General features: G+C 37.1%; 2 protein-coding genes across 2 annotated transcripts in view; both read right to left on the bottom strand.

Annotated features, from left to right (window-relative positions):
* The window catches only part of LOC126965068 (arylsulfatase J-like), a 70,586-nt gene extending 54,061 nt beyond the window's left edge, over positions 1 to 16,525 (bottom strand). Inside the window, exon 1 of the mRNA XM_050808518.1 lies at positions 16,522 to 16,525. The gene's annotated coding sequence lies outside the window, so the exon portion shown is untranslated. The remainder of the gene's footprint in view (positions 1 to 16,521) is intronic.
* LOC126965004 (arylsulfatase B-like) overlaps positions 1 to 21,412 on the bottom strand; it is a 43,292-nt gene extending 21,880 nt beyond the window's left edge. The window contains exons 1-2 of the mRNA XM_050808401.1: positions 21,298 to 21,412; positions 1,495 to 1,585 (exon numbers count right to left, since the gene is read on the bottom strand). Coding sequence (XP_050664358.1) covers positions 1,495 to 1,585; positions 21,298 to 21,323 — 117 coding nt within the window. The 5' untranslated portion in view covers positions 21,324 to 21,412. The remainder of the gene's footprint in view (positions 1 to 1,494; positions 1,586 to 21,297) is intronic.
* Positions 21,413 to 23,465: the final 2,053 nt, after the last annotated feature.

Raw genomic sequence — 23,465 nt, 5'->3', positions numbered from 1 at the left:
TAAAAAAATTAACTAAAAAATTAAAAATAAGTAATAGTTTAAAATTATCCCTTAAAGTGTAAAAAAATATATTTCATTATAAACAAAAGCGTGGGGTGTAGAAAAATTATTATAAAAAAAAATTTTTTCTATGTAAAAAAAAAGCGTCGGGTGCTTTTTAAGATATTATTAAAATAATAATTCTTCTACACCCACGCTTTTGTTTATAATGAAATATATTTTCTTACACTATTTTCAATTTAAATTTATTAAAATTTAATTTCTATATTTTAGTTGAATTTTATATAAACCGTGTTTTTTAATTTTTTTTTAAACTATTATTTATTTAATAGTGATTTTCATTATTATAACACTAGAAATAAGGGATTGATTGTAACTAATTCTAGTACGCTTTATAAAATACATAATAGCTTTAAGGGTAAATGTATACAATTTTATAATAAAGTCCCATCCACTGTTCAGGCATTATCTATAAATAAATTTAAATTTTTTATTAAAAATGGTTCTGTCGTAAATCCTATTACTCACAGCTGAATATCTAAGTGATCGGACAGCCTGGGACTAGATAATGATTATTTTATAGCAATAGAAATGACTGTACAATATTGTATATTTTTATTGAAAAGAGCGTTGAAAAAAAATGCTGGGAGAGTTTCCTGCGCCGCTTCTTCTCTCTCGGAGCGCCATTTGTTTCCGAAGCGGTAGTAGTATCTAGTATATTAGAAATGACATCGAAAAGAATTCTAAAGGAATCAATTTCGAGAAAATAAATGCCTTTTATGCCTTTTTATGCCTACATCAATATTTTTGATGATAATTTATCTTGGAGCACGGAAATAATTTTTAAAAAGTGAAGTGATTTTAAAAATGACTCTATTACAGTTGTTTGTTTGTTGCTTAGGACTATGACGTTATAGAACATGCGTACCGAAACGGCTTGCGTTAATAGTGTCGGCGGAAGACTTATTTAAATACTTTGTGTTAGTTCTTCGAGTTTGTGTATTTTTTATCTTGTTTTACAATGTGATATAACTTACCGAATAAAAATATATGCAATTTTTGTATATTGTCCATTGGTACATGTAATCCGTCGGTACGACGGTATAGGTAGTGTGGTCCAGTCTGACAAAGAGGATGCAAATACTACGTAATAAAATTTATATTTAGTATGAAACGTGCAGTGATTTGACATAAGTTAGAAATAGTAGTAATTACAGTATGGCGATTGGCGACGAAGTATAATCCGGCTAAGTTTGAAAGCGAACAGTTGCTTTACACGTAGTGGATAGATAGATAGCTGAATATGTCTGTTCTTTACAAGATGAAACCGTCATCTGTATTGACAGATTGCTGTCAATCACTGCACATTTCATACAATCGAGCGAATCGCTTTTTTCTTAGTGTTTTGCTAAGCTGCAGTCTGATCCAGTGAACCATATATCCAAGGCATGGCGTACGAATAAAAAGTCTAAACTATTTTAAGGAAATACTAACCATGTCGTCAACCATAATGAAGAGAATATTTGGTTGACTCTCGAAGCCAGTTGAAAATGTAATCACATATAACATTAGACACCATCTTAACCTGGAACAATAAAAAATATGTGAATATTCGGACTATGTACTTAAAAATAACCTAAAAAACTTAAATAGTATATAATTCTTAAGCTAACAATATTTCTCTATAATGTTGATTATAATGATGATATTCATAAAGAATATTCAAAAGCACGGACGAGTAAAAAAAGAAGGACTACGTGTCACCTTACATATTAGTGAAGCACCAAAACAAGCCGGTAAACGTGTAAATACATACGCCCCACGTGCCCCACGCACACACTTACACTAATACAAGCCGATCGGCCGCCATTATGAGATTTGCCATCGTCTGTGACAGATCAGTTTGCGTCCCAATAAATATTTTAAAAATGCCGTCGTGCGTTGAGAAGAAGTGTAAAAACGATACTATAAAAGTATTTGTGGCCATATATCCCCCGTAATCGCACACACACTAGCATATAGGTGCTTCACTTGCTAATATAATTATATTACTCTATATAGTAGAACATTGTAAATATTTGTTCTTTTGCGAAATCGGCAACTAACCAAGCTAAATCGAATTTTCGCATCCTATCTAATCATATGATATATAATTATAAACTTAAGAAATAACATTCCAAAAACCCTCCATTACTATTCCTTTTTTATACGGCTATGCTAAGAACAGCTTCGAGTGTTCTGAAGAGCTGTTTGACCTGATTTTGCCGCCAAATCCCACCTTAGCACGACACGCCACAAATTACGATGTCATGCCCACCATCTGGACGTGTGGCGTTTGGCTACAGAGCAGTTTTCAACTTTCTTCCACGTACAACCAAGCTGTGGAATGAGCTTCCTCTTGCGGTGTTTCCAGGACGATACGACATTCATACCTTTAAAAACAGCGCGCACGCCTTTCTAAAAGGCCGGCTACGCTCCTGTGGATCTTCTGGTATTTCACCAGTGGGAGGCTCCTTTGCATCTAATGCCGGCTAGATTATGGGTACCACAACGGCATCAATTTCTGCCGTGAAGCAGCAATGTGTAAGCATTACAGTGTGTTTTTCGGTCTGAAGGGCTCCGTAGATAGGGAAATTACTGGGCAAATGAGACTTGACATCTTATGTCTCAAGGTGACGAGCGCAGTTGTAGTGCCACTGTGAATTTTTGGATTTTTCAATCATCTTGAGTGGAGCTGCATTGTAACGGGCAGGGCGTATCAATTACCATCAGCTGTTCGTCCTGCTCGTCTCGTCTTTATTTTCATAAAAAGAGATCATGGGCGATGGTGATCACTTAACATTAGGTGACTCGTTTGTCCTCCTTTCCCAAAAAAAAGGCCAGTAAGTTTGCTGAGAAATGTACATTACAATGAAATCGTTACAGATGACTGCAAGATACAAAAAATTAATATTTACAAAAATTGCTCGTTCAAATATATGAGATAGGCTGAGAAATATATCAACTAATAATAACACCGAATCATCAAATATTTAATGTTTGTGTAGTCGTTCGTATTCATATTGGAATTAAAGTTGAAAAAATGAAGTTTATATAACTTTATAACACATTATAATAAAATCGTACTAATGTAAAAACTGTATATCGAATCACGGACGAGTAAAAAAAGAAGGACTCCGCGCCGTGATATTAGCAAGTGAAGCACCTTTATGCTAGTGTGAGTGCGGTTACGGGCGATACTAGTTACACAATTTTTTCTCCCTTAAATAATCATATATAGCCACAAATACTTATATAGTATCGTTTTTAGACTTTTTCACAATGCACGACGGCATTTTTAAAATATTTTATTGAGACGCAAACTGGTCTGTCACAGACGATGACAATAATTCTCATAATGGCCGCCTATCGGCCTGTAGTAGTGTAAGTGTGTGTAGGACTATGTATTTACACGTTAATCGGCTTGTTTTGGTGCTACACTGTTATGTAAGATGACACGGAGTCCTTATTTTTTTACTAGTCCGTGCATTGAATATGTTTTCAAAGAATATATGCTCTGTGTTCTACAAACCAGAACGGAATAATAACAAGAGATCGGTTCCACGTGAACGAAATCGCGGGCAGCAGCTAGTGAAAGTAGGCTAGACAAACTCTGGGAGGTACAAATATTAAATTACATTTTGTTGAAGTGAAGCTCTTAACACTTTTAACTATGGGTGTTGAATCACGCTTGGCTGTGTAACGTTGGTTGTGTGAACTCCTAAACTAACAAACGAATTTTAATGGAGATTACTTCATGGAGTGCAGTTTAGTCAAACTTGAGAGATATGTAAGTTCTTATTTCCAGGATCCAGGACCCAGAATCATTTTTATTTCCAATATTTGTTTTGCATGGACATATTTTCTATGAGAGAATTTATTGACGTACAGTTTGACAGTTCTGCTGTGAAACAATTTCATTAAAACAACAGGGGGATATTATGTTACGAAATAGTTCTTGATGTAATGAATGTTTGAATTTCTAGTTGGGCGGAATCAAAAGCTATTCAGATTCAAACTTTTCCCAGAATTTTTGAACTAATTGGAACATGTTTTCTAAGTTTGAACTACCATTGCAAATGCTTAACCAGGCATACAGAATTATATGGGCAGTAGACACGCGAGGGGCGAGTGAGCCATCACTATAATTATATTATATATACTAGCTACTGCCCGCGACTTCGTCCGCGTGTACGCTAAAAAGCAGCAAATATATATATATGCCTGCATCTGGTGGGACAATATGAAGCCTATATGTTGTCTCGACCTATTGTTAAAATTGCAAATTTGAATTAAATTTATTCAGTAGTTCGCCCGCCATCGGACCGCACCATAGTATCGCGCACTCGGTTGGTCATCGTCGTAACTATTAAAAATAATCATTGTCCAAATGATGTAGCGCGAAAGGCAAAGATTATCTACTTTAAATAACAGAAGCGATAAAAGTGTTTATTTCCATACAAAAATCAATTTGATGCCACCAAATGTGCATTATAATTAATTATCAATTTTAATAGTATTTTTTAAATATTGCCGATAATGACTTACACATAAAAGTTAGATATATTATGCTGTCTCGGTATTTTTAAGATAAACATTTCCATTCTACATTGTATACTTATTACTCCAACGGTACTACCATCGCACGCCAGAATAGCTCGCAGATGGCAGATATTTTTCCTACTTCTTTTTTATGACAGTAAGGGACGAGACGAGCAGAATGTTCAGCAGATGGTAATTGATACGCCCTGCCCATAACAATGCAGTGTGGCTCGGGATTCTTGAAAACCCCAATAATTCTGAGCGGCATTACAGTTGTGCTTGTCACCTTCAGACATAAGATTAACAATACAAGATGATACTTGACACTTATAATTATTTTGAATAATTCACACTAAATGAAATCAAAGATTTTTGTTCAAAATGGGATTTTTAAAATCACTTATAGATCGTCAAAATCTACCACACATTCGAAAAGATAATTAAATAATATATCAGACTTTACAGCGGCTTTTCTTACTAAAATTTCGTTACAAAAGTATTAATTTAATAAATAGCCTGAGGGCGGTCGCTTCATTTACAAAGTGTTTTTAAGTAGTTTTTAAAACCCCAAACCAAACGTTATTTAGTTACATTCTCATCAGTTGTTCAAGAAAAGGTTTAAGCATCTTTTTAACTACCTTTTTTTTTCTTTTTTTTAGCGGGTGGAAACTCCCAGCGGTGGGGTGGTGTGTGAGAATCGGACCGACTAAAACCACACTGTACCCTACCGCGCCTTAGTAGGAGGAGTCCGGGAACGACGTTATTAACACATCCGGTACTCCTCTTGGCGCCTGTCAAGATCGCGGGCACCAACCTTCTTAATAGACTCTGAATGAGGCGGTTCACGCGGATGTCACCCCTCTTACAAAACTTAAGTACAAGGGATAACAATCATCCACATTTTTATAAGTAAAAGTTTTTTATAGTCTCTACACTCTTTCAGTTATTAAAGATATTACTTAAGACATAAAATAAATAACTAGTCCAAGGCGCTAATATATTCATTTTATTTTTGTCGAACGATTAATGAAGTCTATTACAGTTATCTGTAGACGATAAATCAACTTATATAATAGTTTTGCAAGCAAGATGCAAATCAATTTATTTAATCGAATTGTTAATTCGGCAGTGCACATAGGTGGAAATAAAATGACGTAACAATCAACAATTCAATGTTAACTAAAGGACCTAGAAGTCAAACCAAAGTCGTTCTAAGAGCTCCTATGTGTAGAATGTCATCATCATCAGCCGGTAGACGTCCACTGCTGGACAAAGGCCAAAGATCTCCACGACGATCGATCCTGCATTGCCTTTATCCAACGTATTCCGGCGATCTTGACCAGATCGTCGGACCATCTTGTGGGCGGGCTTACCAACACTGCGTCTTCCGGTACGTGGTTGCCATTCGAGGACTTATCTGCCCCACCGGCCATCTGTCCGTCGAACTATGTGCCCTGTCCACTGCCACTTCAGTGTTGCAATCATTTAGGCGACTGTAGTTCTCCCAATGATCTCTGATTTCTGATCTCGCAGGGAAACTCCAAGTATAGCCCTCCCCATTGCCCTTTGAGTGACCATGAGCTTTTTTATCAGGCCCACATAGTTAGCGACCAAGTCTGCGTACCGTAAGTCATCACTGGCAATACACACCTTCGTTTTCAGACACTGAGGTATTTGGGACGAGAAGATTTTACGGAGATTTCCGAACGGTGACACGTTCACCGGGTACGCTACCTATCTTTTTAATATTTTACCCACATGCTTGCCCTGTACTTTCTCCGGGGCGTAAAAAGAATAGGGGAGTCCCAGGCCCGTGGGTGTCGTAAGAGGCGACTAAGGGCTTTTTAGAAGTGGGAGAGTCACGCTGCCGTCTTATGACGTCAGCACAATCGGGCCAGATTCGTCCGGGTTAATTACCACACTCGCACAGAATACCGGCGTGAAGTAGCGGCCTAGTGCCGCTATGTTTCGCATAGGTTTGTGTCGAGGACCGGAGGCCATCCCTTCCCCCCCCCCCCCACACAAATTATGAGAGCGGTCCGTAAAAAGATATTACCCCAGGAGGGTACCAGCTCTACCAGAGCCGGAGAATCCCTCCCCGAGCACTCTCGCTCGGGCCGCCCTTCGTATTCTGGGGTGGGCACAGAACCGCGCATGACCGAGGACAAACGAGGCAGTAACACCACGGCACCCCGCTCCACGCTCAACGTGGACTTTTGCAATATCAGGGGAATTCACTCCAATTTAATCGCCGTCCACCACCACCTTGAGACGGCGCAGCCGGCCTTGTGTTTCCTTACGGAGACGCAGATATCTCGACCTAGCGATACGTCATATTTAACGTACCCCGGGTACAAAATTGAGCACAACTTTTTGCCTCATGCCGGGGTATGTGTGTACGTTAGGGAGGATATCTGCTGTCGCCGTCTCGGCAATTTTGAGGGTAGGGACCTGTCTACTCTCTGGCTCCGCGTAGATTTAGACGACCGCGTCCGTATCTATGCGTGTGTCTACAGGTCCCATAGTGGTAACGCAGAAACCGATCATCTCATGGGCTGCGTTCAAGCTGCAATTGACGTCGTGCTTGCACAGATGCCCTCCGCTGAAATCGTGGTCTTGGGTGATTTCAACGGGCACAATGCCGAATGGCTTGGATCACGTACCACAGACTACGCAGGGCGATCTGTGCATAATTTTGCATTGGCGTATGGTCTGTCCCAATTGGTTGAGTCGCCAACGCGGCTCCCGGATGTGGATAGCCACATGCCGTCCTTATTAGATCTTCTGCTGACTACACATCCCGATGGTTACCAGGTCTTTGTCGACGCCCCTCTTGGAACGTCCGACCATTGCCTGGTCAGGAGTGTAGTGCCTATCCGACGCCAACGTCGCAGACCACCAGCGACCCGCCGCGTTTGGCACTACAAGTCAGCAGATTGGGATAGGATGCGTTCCTTTTTTGCATCCTACCCTTGGGGCAAGGTTTGTTTCTCTTCGGGTGATCCTAGTGCCTGCGCCATTGCAGTAGGCGATGTGATACTGCAGGGCATGGATATTTTTATACCAAGCTCTGTAGTACCGATCGGTGGCAGATCACAGCCCTGGTTCGATGCGTCAGTTAAAGCAGCATCTGACTGCAAAAAACAGGCGTATCGAACTTGGGTTGCGGCGCTGGGCACAAAGGATCCGAACTGCAAAGTTCTTAAGAGGAAATATAACCGTGCCTACAGATTTTTTAAGCGGCAAATCGCCCGTGCGAAGTCTAAGCACGTCGTCAAAATCGGCGAGCAGCTTTCCAGTTACCCGACCGGAACACGCAAGTTCTGGTCGTTGTCGAAAGCTGCTCTTGGTAACTTCAACCAGCCGTCCATGCCGCCGTTGCACATGAGAAATGACACCCTGGCCCATACGGCAAAAGAGAAAGCCGAGCTCCTGTGCGCTCTTTTCGCCTCCAACTCGACTCTTGACGACAACGGAAAAACACCGCCGACCATCCCGCGGTGTCAGAGCTCTATGCCTGAAGTACAGTTCAGACAGAAAACTGTTAGGCGAGCTCTGCTTACGTTGGACGTCAGGAAGTCGAGCGGGCCGGATGGCATTTCTCCAATCGTGCTTAGAACGTGTGCCCCTGAGTTGACGCCGGTGCTAACGCGTTTATTCCGGCACTCTTATTCCAAAGGCGTAGTCCCTGACTCATGGAAGTCAGCCCTTGTCCATCCGATCCAAAAAAAAGGAGACAGTTCGGATCCGGCGAACTACAGGCCTATTGCTATCACCTCCCTGCTCTCCAAAATCATGGAGAGCATAATTAGCCACCAGCTTTTAGTATACCTAGAGGGTCACCAGTTGATTAACGACCGACAGTACGGGTTTCACCATGGACGGTCGGCAGGTGATCTTCTGGTATACATAACACATAGATGGGCGGCGGCTATTGAAAGCAAGGGGGAAGGCCTGGCAGTTAGCCTGGATATAGCGAAGGCCTTTGATCGTGTATGGCACAAGGCGCTCCTCTCAAAACTTCCATCATTTGGGCTTCCCGAGAGCTTGTGCAAGTGGACCTCCAGCTTCCTCACTGGGCGTAGCATACAGGTCGTTGTCGGCGGATATTGCTCGAACCCGAAGCCCGTGAATGCTGGAGTGCCCCAAGGCTGTGTGCTATCTCCTACGTTGTTTCTTCTGCATATCAATGATATGTTGGACACCTCCAACATGCATTGCTATGCAGATGACAGCACTGGTGATGCCGTATACACGGGCCATGCAGGTCTCTCTCGGGAAATCGTCGACCAGTGCCGGGAGAAACTTGTGTCTTCTATCGAGTCCTCTCTCGAGAAGGTCGCGGAATGGGGTAAATTGAACCTTGTCCAATTTAACCCCCAGAAGACTCAAGTTGGCGCGTTTACCACTAAAAAAACCCCATTTGTCGTATCACCGCTCTTCGAGAACACTTCTCTTAAAGCCGCGCCTAGTATCGGAATACTGGGTCTCGAAATCTCGAGCGATTGCCAATTCCGTGGCCATCTGGAGGGCAAAGCCAAATTGGCTTCGAAGAAGCTGGGCGTCATCAATAGAGCACGGCAATACTTCAAGCCGGCCCACATTCTAGCGGCCACACATGGAGTATTGCTGTCATCTCTGGTCTGGTGCACCCCAGTATCTGCTCGATCCATTTGACCGCGTGCAACGTAGAGCAGCTCGAATTGTCGGGGACTCAGTGCTCTGTGAACGGCTGGATCACTTAGCGTTGCGTAGAGACGTCGCTTCATTGTGTGTCTTCTACCGCATTTATCACGGGGAGTGTTCCGAAGAGCTGTTTAACCTGATTCCTGCCGCCGAATTTCACCATCGCACGACACGCCACAAGTTAGGATATCATCCCCACCATCTGGATGTGTGGCGGTCCTCCACAGTGCGGTTTTCAAGAAGCTTTCTCCCTCGTACTACAAAGCTGTGGAATGAGCTTCCTTGTGCGGTGTTTCGGGGACGATACGACATGGGTACCTTCAAAAAAAGCGCGTACACCTTCCTTAAAGGCCGGCAACGCTCTTGTGATTCCTCTGGTGTTGCAAGAGAATGTGGGCGGCGGTGATCACTTAACACCAGGTGACCCGTACGCTCGTTTGTCCTCCTATTCCATAAAAAAAAAAAAAAGAAGTTTCACATCATAAATTAAAAGTTTTTAAGTTGGGACAATATTTATGGTCAGGTTAAATGAAACACATAGGTAGGTGCATACACCTATATAACATATACATATATAAAGGTACATAGAATATAGTATCTTGTAGGTTTACAGAGTAACAGATACACATGATTAACCGAGCCCTTCATGTGTGATTGGTTTTTATATAATCCGACATATGATATGTTCCTGTTTCTTATATTACTACCTTATACTTCTGAGCTAGAAGACGAATAGATTGCGATGTGAATTGTTAACCGATTAGAATGTTACATAAATATAAGCTTTGCGCCTTAGATAATTAATACGTGTAGATAGAGTCTCTTGCTGTTAGACAATCGATAAAAATAGGCCTGTAATATTAGTTTAGTGTGCGTGCCAAGCTACGTCTTACACTCGCGATTTGTATGACACTTTGTTTTAGTGTCCATGAATAGCTCAAAATACAGATTAGTTCTAAATTTCTTTATTTTTTGACGTTTTAACAACTGTCATAGTATATCTAGACGTTTATAAAACACTAGCTGACCCGGCAAACGTTGTTTTGCCATATAAAGTATAATTCACGCGATAGTTTTATAAGTAATAAAATATTGCCTATATATATATTGTACATCATTTTGTTCTATTGTCAATAGTTTTTGCAGCGCACGCAAAAATAGGTTTTCGATTTTACTACACCTTGTGTTACAAAATAGCAATTTTATTACGGATCCCCAATTTTGAAAAAAAAAACATAGCCTATAACCTTCCTCGATAAATGGACTACCCAACACTGAAAGAATCATTCAAATCAGACCAGTAGTACCAGAGATTAGCGCGTTCAAACAAACAAACAAACACTGCAGCTTTATAATATTAGTATAGATGATCAAAATTTTGGATAAATCTTCAATTAAAATTAATAATCTGACCGTGAGACATTTTGATCGATCTTACCACAGTAAATAATGTATTAGTAATTATAGCATGTACATATGCAATTCCGCCAATATTTGACTTTAAACAATTCGACACGTGTTTCGCCTCTACACGAGGCATCCTCAGGACGTGTTTTCTCGCCAAAATCTGGCACGAGACAAGTGTCGCAAATCATTTGTATAATTATGGATTTCCGCAAAGTAACGTCTACTTCAATATATTTTTTTTAATTATAGCATAAGTAACAACCATTAATATCTGCATTAAGCGTTCTTAACAATGATATTAATTGTATATAATATCATTAGTTCTAAAGTCTATTTTGTTCGACGTTTTCACACCTGTCATAGTCTATCTAGACGATTAACGGCCGTTCCCAATATTCAGTCTATCTCTTAATTGAGATAAAAATCGTAACTATCGTTGACTTTTCTGTCCCAATAAACTTATCGGCGGTAACTCATCTTATCCGTTCACGCTGTCTGTCAATGGGACGACGTATAGCTTACCAGTGATAGAAGTTTGTATGTAAATTGCAATTAAGGCGTCCCAATACAAGGCGATATGAATGACTATCGGGTATATTGGGACTGCTTCAGATTATTGACAGCTAATTACTGACAGTAGAAGTTAATTTATCTCTATCTGTAGATAGTATATTGGGAACGGCCGTAAATGATCTAAGGCTTCCACAATAAGACAATAACTCTAAAAATTATATAATTTAATATTTTTGATTACCTTAGTACAACACGTGTGATTTGTTTTTTGATAAAATATTTAGTGAACCGACACGGCATGCTTTGATTTTATTACATAATATCATGTAGAGATCGTGTTCAAAGAGTTTTCAAGGATAAAGGTAAATAAACTCGTTTATAATTTATCAAACTAAATCTTGAATCGTCATTATTTATCGATATTATATAAGTCTTTTTATGATGTAATTTCTATGAAATATATTTATTTTTTTACTTGGGCATTCAAATTTCAAATATTTTTATTAAATAATCTTTATATGCAAAAATTTCGTGTCACTTTATTTCTCCGGGATGAAATCCGTAACTTCTGAACAGATTTTAATAAGATTTTGCACACTGCACGTAGTTAGATCCAGCTTAAGATATAGGATAGTTTTTATTTCGATACGAGACTGATCCGGCAAACGTATTTTTGCCATATAAATTATTTTTAAAGTTAGACCGTTTCTTGGACATTGCAACACTACTGTATTTTTCTTAAATAAAAGGATTTTCTAAAATAAAAGTAGCCTATGTTACTCCTTATTACATCAGCTACCTGCCAGTAAAAGTTCCGTCAAAATCGATCCAGCCATGTCAGAGATTAGCCGGAACAAACAGACAAACAGACAAATATTGTAAAAAATGTCTTTTGGTGTATGTTTTACATATCATGTTTAGATCGTGTTCAAGGAGTTTTCAAGGATGAAGGACAAAAAACTCGTGTATATACTCGAGTGTATTATATTATATTTTCATCTAGAGTGGCAGGTGCAGCGGCGGAAACTGCCGAAAACCTAAAGCGGAGGAAATATGCATCACTCGGTGATGGATACATATTTGTTCCCTTTGGGGTGGAGACGATGGGTCCTTGGGGTCCATCGGCTCAAAAACTCATAACAGAATTATCCAGGCGTCTAACCGATTTAACAGGTGACCCAAGATCTGGTACGTACCTCTGTCAAAGGATAAGTTTGGCCATACAAAGAGGTTACCTGCCGACAGCGTTCTAAATTATATTTTCTATTTGTAATTAATTAATTTTATTAGATTACTTAAGTTTTTATTTTATTATTTTTTCTATAAACAGTGTTATTAATTATTAAGTCATATGTAAATAAATAATAAGTAAAAAATTATATACTCTTATAATATATCAAACTAAATCTTGAATAGTCATTAAAAAATTTCTACGAAAGACTATAATTATTTTTTCTTTAGGCATTCAACTTAAATTTTCAAATTGAAATATTTTTGTTCAAAAATCTTTGAATATACACAAATCTTTATCATTTTTACCTTAAATAATTTATTCGTCTAGATAGTCTCTTGCTCTTAGACAACCGTTAGATAAAAACAGGACAGGAATATTAGTTAAGGGTGCGTGACAAGCTACGTATTACAATCGCGATTTGTATAACAGTTTGTGTTAGTGAATTGCTCAAAATAGAGGTTAGTTCTAATGTCAATTTTTTTCGACGTTTTCACAGCTGTTATAGTCTATTAATTATAAATGACCTAAGATTTTACATATTATGTAAAAATTTCGTGTCACGTTGTCTGTCCGCGATGAACTCTTAAGCTACTGAACCAACTATAATCAGATTTTGCATACTGTGTGTAGTTTAAAGCAACTTGAGATATAGGATAGTTTTAATTTCGATTCGCACGACCCTTACTATTTTTTAACCTAAAATTTTATTTTTGTGTGACTAATGAAATAAATTTTTTGACGCAAAGTTTGACAACTCTGCTCTGCACAACGTTATTTCTTAACAAGAACAGAGATTTACGAAATATTATGTAATTATTAAACTTCTACAAATTTCGTAACTAATAATTATAATAGTTATAAATTTTAATTAGTAATTTGGTATATGAATAATACATATGCATTTGTGCATTGACATAAAATCACATATGAAACGCCACTCAGACGTGAGAAGAACGGGCGTAAGAAACACAGCGGGCTTCCTCTTTTTTATTCAAAAGGAGGACAAACGAGCGAAAGTACCTGGTGCTACGTGATCACCGCTGTCATTCTCTTGCAATACCAGAGGAATCACAGGCACGCATTTTTTGAAGGCACTCGTTTCGTATCAAACAAAAGCCCATTTCACAGCTTGGTTGTATGTGGAAGAAAATTTTGTATCTCGAGGAAGGGGACGAAGGAGAAGAAGAAGAAGAAAGAAGTTGGGTGACTTCTTGGAGGAGCTTGGCTGGTTGGAGTAGCCTCTCCCATCCTCGCACGCAAAATAGGCGCATATGACGTCGAGTTGCGGAAAGCGCCCGTGTGAAGAAGCAGAATGAGGGGACGAAGGATATCACATTAAAAATAACAATTTGAATGAACCTACAGTTATTATACTGCAGGTTTACTGAGAAGCTGACAAACTCGAGCATAATTTTAGCTCGTAAATATGCTCCTATCTTTATATCCCCGTCAGCACCAACTATCGTCAAAATTCATTCATCGTACGTCAGCAATAACTTCAACAAATTATGAAAAGAATTAGATCTTGACTTATTCTGTAGCAGCTCTGATTCCATTAAGCGTCAATTAGGAAATGAGTTCTTTGGTCAATTTGGTGGTCGAGCTGTTAATATGTGATTAGATAATTAATTCATTAGTGTTAAGCTTTTGATATGTATACGTAACTCTCACTTTGTTTTTGATTTTTATTTTACATAGCTACTCGTGGGAATCTGTAAATGGCTTTTTGTTATTTTATCACGTGACTATTGTAAAATATTCAGCTGTAGATTCTCCAACAATATAAATAAATAACTAATGACATAAATATTAAGGCGACTCTTAATGCCAGCGACCTTGAGCGATATGAGTTCACGGCTGCTGGCCCGCCACCTATGTAACAAAGCCAATATTTACAAAATTCTTGCTTGGAAAACAGTTTATATGCTTACAATCCTCGTTATTCACTACTAATCTGAATAAATGAACCTACACAAAAAAGTATAAGCTATAAGAATAACTTTTCTGAGAGAAGTACCAAAAAAATGCGTCACGCCATGCCAAAAAACTTGTTTAACTTCAAAGAAAAGTGGTAGTTCAAAAAGGCTTGGCAGTGTTAACTATAACCAACAGCAAGCATTAGCAACCTACAAATAAGACTTAAGGATATGTGTGACAGGTTTAAGTAGTGTTCATAGCTCGAAATGCTATACTTTCACCACAAAACTTGTCTAAAAATACCATGTTTGCATGTTTTCGGCTTACTCTTCGCCTTAAAATTAACAAGATGACGTGTACTTAGCCAAGTATCTACTTTGTGGGAAACAATGAGGCTTCATTAATGATTCTTGAAGCCTTGTTCTTAACAATAGTAGGTATTGAGGAAAATATACGGCGTTTTATAAAACGTCTGCTTACGTAAAGACTTGTTTCCTTTCCAATTAAATCGATGTTATTATTATGAAATCGACATGTTAGCCTTTGTTCATAGATTTATCGGATTTTGAACAAGTTTCGTTGAAAGTTGTATAGCAGCTGATATGACAGCGTCATATTGTCGAACTTGTTATTTAAATAAGCGGTAACATAGACTAAGAATATAATAGCGTATACACAACACGACAGCCCGATATGATTTTAAAGAATCATTGAGAGCAAAATTCAAAGAAATTAACATCTTGACTGTTGCTTCTCAATATATTCTTGATAATGTAATGTATGTTCATAGGCACATAAGTGAATTTGCCAGAAACTGTCATAACCATAATGTTAACACCAGGCACAGACATAAACTTATTATGCCTACTACTCGCCTAAGTCGAGTTAGTAAGTGTTTTGTGGGGCGATGTATATGCTTTTACAACAAGATCCCAGAAAATGTTCAAAACAAAAGTATTACGTTATTCAAAAGAATTGTTAAAAAACGTTTGTGTGGTAAAGGTTACTATAACATAAATGACTTTCTTAATGATACCACAGATTGGGAAAGGAGTGACCGCCCTCAGGCTTTTAAATAATAAGTTTAATTGTACAATATTACTTTGTAAACATATTTATTCCATGAAAAAGAAAAAGCCTGCTGAGTTTGTTGCGCTCATTTTTCGCAGGTCTGAGGCATTCATTTTAGAATGGGTGATAGTTTTTTGACTTTCAATAAGTGATGTCACATCCTATTTTCAATAAAAATATTTGAATTTGATAATTTCTATTTGCTAATGTGTGCTTAGCTAGTTTTGTCTACTAGGGGACCCAGAGCTCTGTGAACGGCTGGATCACTTGAAGTTGCGTAGAGACGTCGCTTCATTGTGTGTCTTCTACCGCATTTATCACGGGGAGTGTTCCGAAGAGCTGTTTCACCTGATGGTGGCAGGAGCCACCGAATTCCACCTTCGCACGACACGCCACAAGTTAGGATATCATCCCCACCATCTGGATGTGTGGTGGTCCTCCACAGTGCGGTTTTCAAGGAGCTTTCTTCCACGTACTATACTACTGTGGAATCAGCTTCCTTGTGTGGTGTTTCCGGGACGATACGACATGGGTACCCTCAAAAAAACCGCGTACACCTTCCTTAAGGCCGGTAACGCTCCTGTGATTCCTCTGGTGTTGCAAGAGAATGTGGGCGGCGGTGATCACTTAACACCAGGTGACCCGTAAGCTCATTTGTCCTCCTATTCCATAAAAAAAAGCCTACAGTATAATAACTGTAGGTTTTTGTTTAGTATGCCAACTACTTTTAAGGGTTCCGTAAACATCCGAAAACAGTATGTCAGTAAGCTCAAATATTTTTATTCAAAATAAACTACCACTCATTCCAAAAACAATGCCTCAGACCTGAGAAGAATGGGCGCAACAAACTTAGCGGGCTTTTCTTTTTTTTTTCTTTTTCGGGCTTACTTTTTTTCATCGAAAAAGTATGTTTACAAAGTAATATTGTACAATTAAACTTATTATTTAATAGCCTGAGGGCGATCACGCCATTCCCAATCTGTGGTATCATTAAGAAAGTCATTTATGTTATAGTAACGTTTACCACACAAACGTTTTTTAACAATTCTTTTGAATTTTTCTGGGATCTTGTTGTAAAAGCATATACATCGCCATACAAAAGACTTACTAACTCGACTTAGCCGAGTAGTAGGTATTAAAAGTTTATATCTGTTCCTGGTGCTAACATTATGGTTATGAGAGTTTCTAACAAATTCATTGATGTGCCTATGAACATATCAAGAATATATTGAGAAGCAACAGTCAAGTTGTTAGACTTAGCCGAGTAGTAGGCTTTATGATGAACAATTGTTATTGAATTTATTTACTGAGTATCACTATTGATAGTTTTCATAGTTATTTACTATGCAAAATTTATTTTAATATTATATTTTTTATATTTTGTTAGTTAAGGAAATAAAAGGGCTTTATTATTATTATTACTACTATTGATAGTAATAATAATAATAATATTGAAAAACGTTTGAACAAATTATCTTGCCACAAGCTAGGCATAACCTGTGTTTTTGTTATATAATACAACTAGCTGACCCGACAGACGCTGTTCTGTAGATAGTAAAAAAAATACTGTATTACAGGAATTTGCCAATAATATTTCAAAACATCAAGAATTATTTCGTCAAAAATGCTCCCTGTTGTAATAATGAAATCGTTTCACAGTGGAACTGTCAAACCGTGCGTCACGAAATTCTCTCATAGAAAATATGTCCATACAAAACAAATAATGAAAATAAAAATAATTATCGGTCCTAAATCGAAATAAAAACTATCTCAAGTTGGACTAAACTGCACTTCATGAAGTAATCCCGTCATCCGTTCATTAATTTAGAAGTCCATCGCGGACAAACAACGTTTCACGTAATTTATATATATTAAGACTAGCTGACCCAGCAAACGTCGTATTGCCATATAACATAATATTAAAAAAAAATAATTATTAAAATTTTGTTGCAACCGATTCTCAGACCTACCAAATATATCGTACTACAATTATTGTATTCGATTGCCATCTTGCAACCCTATATCAGTTTGGTGGATGGAACAGAATAATATTAAAATCGCGATACAAAAGTAACTGTTGATCGTAGATGGGTGAAAATTTGAAGTTGTATGTATTTTTTAATGCTGACTCATTAAAAAATACATACAACTTCAAATCATAATAATAAAAAAAAATGTCAAAAAAATAAAAAAATAAAATCGTGTGGACCACCCTTAACATTTAGGGGGGATGAAAAATAGATGTTGTCCGATTCTCAGACCTACCCAATATGCACTCAAAATTTCATGAGAATCGGTGAAGCCGTTTCGGAGGAGTTCCGTCCCGTGACACGAGAATTTTATATATTAGATATACATATAAACATTTATGACTCGGAAACAATCTATCAACAATCCTATTCATCAGATAAATGTTTGCACCTAACGGGATTCGAACCCGAGACCTCTAGCTCAGTAGGCAGGGTCACTATCCACTGGGCTATATTAGTCGTCTATATCGCCCAACATTAAGTAAATCGAGGACGGCAAATTCCAAAATGGCTCCTAAAATATATCTTTTGTAAAATGCATACTGTTACATCTTGTACGGAACCTTTGGTGTATGAGTCCGACTCTAGCTTAAACAGTTTTTTAGAGTCAGCTTAGAACGAGCTATTATTATTATTTTATTTTATATTATTGTGATAATTTGATTTGACTATGTAATTGTCTGGTATCGTGGAGAAATCACTGAGCAGTCTTTGCTGCCTGTCTTGTGTGTAAATCTAATATATAAAATTCTCATGTCGCGGTGTTTTGTAGTTAAACTCCTTCGAAACGGCTTGGCCGATTCTCATGAAATTTTGAGAGCATATTGGGTAGATCTGAGAATCGGACAGCATCTATTTTTCACCCCCCTAAGTGTTAAGGATGGTCCACGCCAATATTTTTTTTATTTTTTTTTTAAATTTGTTTGATTATGAATCAGCATTAAAAAATACATACAACTTCAAATTTTCACCCATCTACGATCAACAGTTACTTTTGTATCGCGATTTTAATATTGGCAATACAACGTTTGCTGGGTCAGCTAGTAATATATAATGTATTAATAATTATAATATTAATAATCATATTATTAAAATTATAATTTAGAAACATATTTTTACCTAGTAATATTATTATTAAAAAAGCGGCAAACAGCTAGTCTCTTTTATAAACAAAGGCACGCACACTAAAACAAACTGATGTATCGCGAGTGTAAGACGTACCTAGCTGTCATGCACTCTAAGCTTATAAACCTGGCCTGTGCGTTGCCACAACGTTGTTAAAGCAAGAGGCTCTATCAACACGCATAAATTATTTAAGTTAAGTAATAATAATAAACTGGAATAATCCTTTTTTTTAATGAAAATAAGGGACGAGACGAGTACGACGTTCAGCAGATGGTAATTGATACGCCCTGCCCATTACAATACAGTGCCGGACAGGATTCTTGAAAAACTCAAAAAGTCTGAGCGGCACTATAAATTGCGCTCGTCACCTCAAGACATACGTTGTCAAGTCTCATTTGCCTAGTAATTTCACTAGCTACGTCGCCTTTCTGACCGAAACACAGTAATGATTACACATTACTGCCTCACGGAAGAAATAGGCGCCGTTGCGGTACCCATAATCTAGCCGGCATCCGGTGCTAACGGAGCCTCCAACTGGTGCACCAGCACCCATACCTTCAAACGCAGTTTTCGTTTCTCGCCTCCAAAAAGCTTGGTGCTCTCAGTAAGGCGAGAGAGTACTTCACTATAAGCCACCGCCTGCGACTATATAACGCCCGAATTTGGCCTCACATGGAGTACTGTTCTCACCTCTGGGCGGGTGCTCCCTAGTACCAGCTTCTTACATTTGACCGCATACAACGAAGAGCGGCTCGAATCATTGACGATCAAGTCATCTCCGATCAGCTTGATTCTTTAGCATTGCGAAGAGATGTGGGTTCTCTCTGCATCTTCTACCGCATTTATCACGGGGAGTGCTCAGAGGAGCGGTTCGGGTTGATTCCAATGTGGGCCGAATTCCACCAACGGACATTACGTCAAAATGCAAAATACCACCCGTATCACGTTGACGTCTGGCATTCCACAACCGCGCATTTTACAAGAAGTGTCTTGCCTCGGAAGCCACTTTGTGGAATTAATTACCGGCTGCGGTTTTCTCGAACAGATACGACATAGGGACCTTCAAGAAATAAGCATACTTAAAGGCCGGCCACGCATTTCTTGATACACCTGATGTTGCGGATGTCCATGGGCAAATGAGACTTAACATCTTATGTCTTTGCAAAAAATAGCCGCAATCAATCGGTATTTTAAACAAACGCACGCACACTATAACAAAGTGACTGATGTAGCGCGAGTGTAAGACGTAGCTGTTATGCACACTAAAGTAATAAACCGGGCCTGTTTTCATGCGTTGCCACAATTGTTAAAGCAAGAGACTCTATCTAGACGCATAAATTATCTAAGTTAAGTAGAATCATAACAGTGACGGTGTGTTCATAAACTGGCATATTTCATTTTTTTTAATGAAAATAAGGAACGAGACAAGAAGGACGTTCAGCTGAAGGTAATTGATACGCCCTGCCCATTGCACTTAATATGTCTTAAGGTGACGTGCGCAATTGTAGTGCCACTCCAATTTTTTGGGTTTTTCAAGAATTCTGAGCGGCACTGCGTTGTAATGGGCCAGGATGTATTAATCACCATCAGCTGAACCTACTGCTCGTCTCATCTCTTATTTTCATACATAAAAACAATTTAAATGCTGGCAACACATCTCTTGAACCCTGGTGTTGCGGATGCCCATGAGCAGTTACTTCACCTCTCCCCATCCCGTGAGCCTCTTGCCCGTTTGCCCCCTCTCATATAAAAAAACACAAGGGTAGTGGCAATTTAGGCGAAAACTACATCTATACAGATATAGGAATATGTACAGAGAGGCGTTAGTAAAAGAATATAATGATTGATTTTTTTAAATTCTAATACCTCTAAAATAATTAACAAAATATAGTTACTAGTAGAATAGCTACATTATGATGTCATTTTATTTTACTTATTTTATATCAACAATACACTTATCAGACATTGTAATTGGATTCTACGGTCTTCCCTTACCAAAAACCAATTTATTTACTTACTACATACATACATAATAAAAGTAACGATAAAAATAGAAAATAAACTATGTGTATAATGTTCGAATGTAATTCAATATTTTTTTATAAATTTATGGTACATATATGAATTCAGAGATTTGAACAAAACATATAGAGAATAACTTAAACATCCTTAAAATATGTCCAACCGATAAATTAGATAACTTTTGTTTAATTTTTTTTGTGTACTTTTTTCGCCTTATGTTTAATTGTATAACAAAATCGTATGTTTTTGGAAACTTAATTGGCTTCTGTGATATAAATTATATGTTACAATGTGTACTAACATAACTTAAGTTGTTTTTTTTCCAATAAATAAATAAAATAAAAATAAAATATCAAGATTTGTGAACTTTAAGTCACTCGAACGGTTGGCTCAGTGGAAGAGCGCTCACACGGAACGCGAGAAGTCGCGGTTTCGAGTCCCGGATCGTTCATAAATTTTGTTTTCAAATTAATTTGTGTAATTAATTCCAGAAGTGAGGGTTATCAATTTAAAAAAAATTACATATTGGTAAAAACATTAAATAAATTCTTATTTCAAATTAATATTTAAATATATCTAGTTAAAATAATTTTTCGAGCAACCTTATTTCGCTCGTAAACTTAAGTTGACATTTTTTTTTTAATATTTGTACGCGTTAATGAAATCTTAATATTATTTGAATTAATAATGTGAATATAATTATTTACTCACCACGAAAATTTTTGTATGTTATTCATATTTTAATACATGGCACGCAACTTGTAAATATTATACACAAAATACCGCCAACCGACACGCGCGAGAACTAAACAGATACAAAAGTAAAATTACCGCGAAGGTTCTTTAAAATTGCAAAATTATATTATGCGCTATTATCTGTGGTCTTTCATGGCTCAGTCATAGATTATAGCAACATTAATTTCCGTGAGTTTCGTGCTATAATTCATTCATTCATTTGTTATTTATTAGGTTATTAATGTGTAAGAATTAATTTTACAACGTATTAAATATTTCTTAACATTATGTTGTCCTTGACTCGATGACATTAATTTCTTTCTCTTTAGTGTTAATTTAACACGGTTACAGTGGCTAATAACAATACTATGATATAACTTTTGAGCTTATATTTATAATTCTTTTTATAATTATCTTGACATGTACACATCTTAATATATATAAATTACGTGACACGTTGTTTGTCCGCGATGGACTCCTACTAATGAACGGATTTTAATGGGGATCACTTAATGGAGTGCAGTTTGGTCCAAGATGAGAGATACGATAGTTTTTATTTCGATTAGGGACCCATAATTATTTGTTTTTTTCAATATTTGTTTTGTATGGACATATTTTCTATGAGAGAATTTAGTGACGCACAGTTTGACAGGTATGAGGTGAAACAATTTCATTATGACAACAGGGAGCATTTTTTACGAAATAATTCTTGATGTTTTGAAATATTATTGGCAAATTCCTATAAAACAGTATTTTTTTTATTATCTACAGAACAACGTCTGTCGGGTCAGCTAGTCATTTATAAATTTTAATGTTTTCGAAACTTTAGTTCTCTTTGGCCTTTCATTTTAACCATGTTGGTAAAAAAATATCAAAAAACACATACGATATAACAAAATTTCGAGTTTTTCAATTGTTATCTATAAGTATGTATCATTATAGTTAAATAACTTAAAAAAATCTCGCAAGCTGATAATGACCTGAAAAGTATAAATAATTTTTAACCGACTTCAAGGTTCTCAAATCGATTGGTATTTTTTTTATGTATATTCACATCGATTACACTGAGATTTATGATCCGATTTACGTACCCAATTCTAATTTAGTTTGATGCAGAATGTTTGCCATTTGGTCACATATAAATTTGACATAATTTTATGAATATTTTTGTGACTATAATAACATCATATTTTTGTTTGTGTACAAATTTTTTTGTCTTCATTTTTATTATTAATTTCATGATTATATATTATTATTATTAACCCGTTTACTGATAAGTGGGTCTTAGTCTATCTGTCATTCATAGCTAACAAACCTTATTCACGATATTTCAGTGTGTCACAAGAACGTGAAAAAGGGGATCTATATTGTATAAGGCACGCGGAATCTTTCGTAGGCCTACCTTTATCTTTTTACAAACGATAGCTTATAATATTATTACCATTTAATATATGACAATAAAAAGCAACGAAATCTTATAGTTAAATTTAAAAGACACTAAAAATTTAAAAAAAGGGTAAAAAATTTAGTTTTTTTACTAATTAAGTATATAATATAGAGTTCATTCTATTGTGTAACGTAGCTATATATATTTACTCATATAAAGTCTGCAGTGATTTTTTTTAATTATAGCAAAATTGTGCTGTTGTGCGTGTCTTAATTTGTTTTTGAAGCTATTATAATATACACTCAGCGGCAAAATTAACCGCCCACCTTGATTTTTTACGATTTTGGTTAAAAAAAATTGTGGCCTTCCTTGTGAATGTTATTTTATAACGTAGGTATATTGAAGTAAAATGAAAGATAATATTGTTTTTAATTATTACGTTTATTTATAAAAAGTCTGAAAAACACTTTGACCGAAAATTAACAAATGTGATAAAATTAACAAATGTGTAACAACTCTAGCAACGTAGGGGCGAGCGTTGTCCTGCATTAATAAAAAATCTTCGCCAATAAATGGAGCAAATAGCATTACATGAGGTTCCAACACTTCTGTTACATACCTCTGAGCATTTATTCCACCTCTTTCGAAGATAACCAAGTCGGTGCGTGCTTCGTAAGTAATGCCGCCCCATATCATGATAGAGCCACCTTGGTAACATACTGTTTCCACAACAGTACATGGTGCAAACCTTTCATTC

The sequence above is a fragment of the Leptidea sinapis genome, chromosome 6, assembly GCF_905404315.1.
Source record: "Leptidea sinapis chromosome 6, ilLepSina1.1, whole genome shotgun sequence".
NCBI classification, from domain to species: Eukaryota; Metazoa; Arthropoda; class Insecta; order Lepidoptera; family Pieridae; genus Leptidea; species Leptidea sinapis.
The sequence above is the reverse complement of the archived record's forward strand: the minus strand, read 5'-3'. Positions and strand labels throughout refer to the sequence as shown.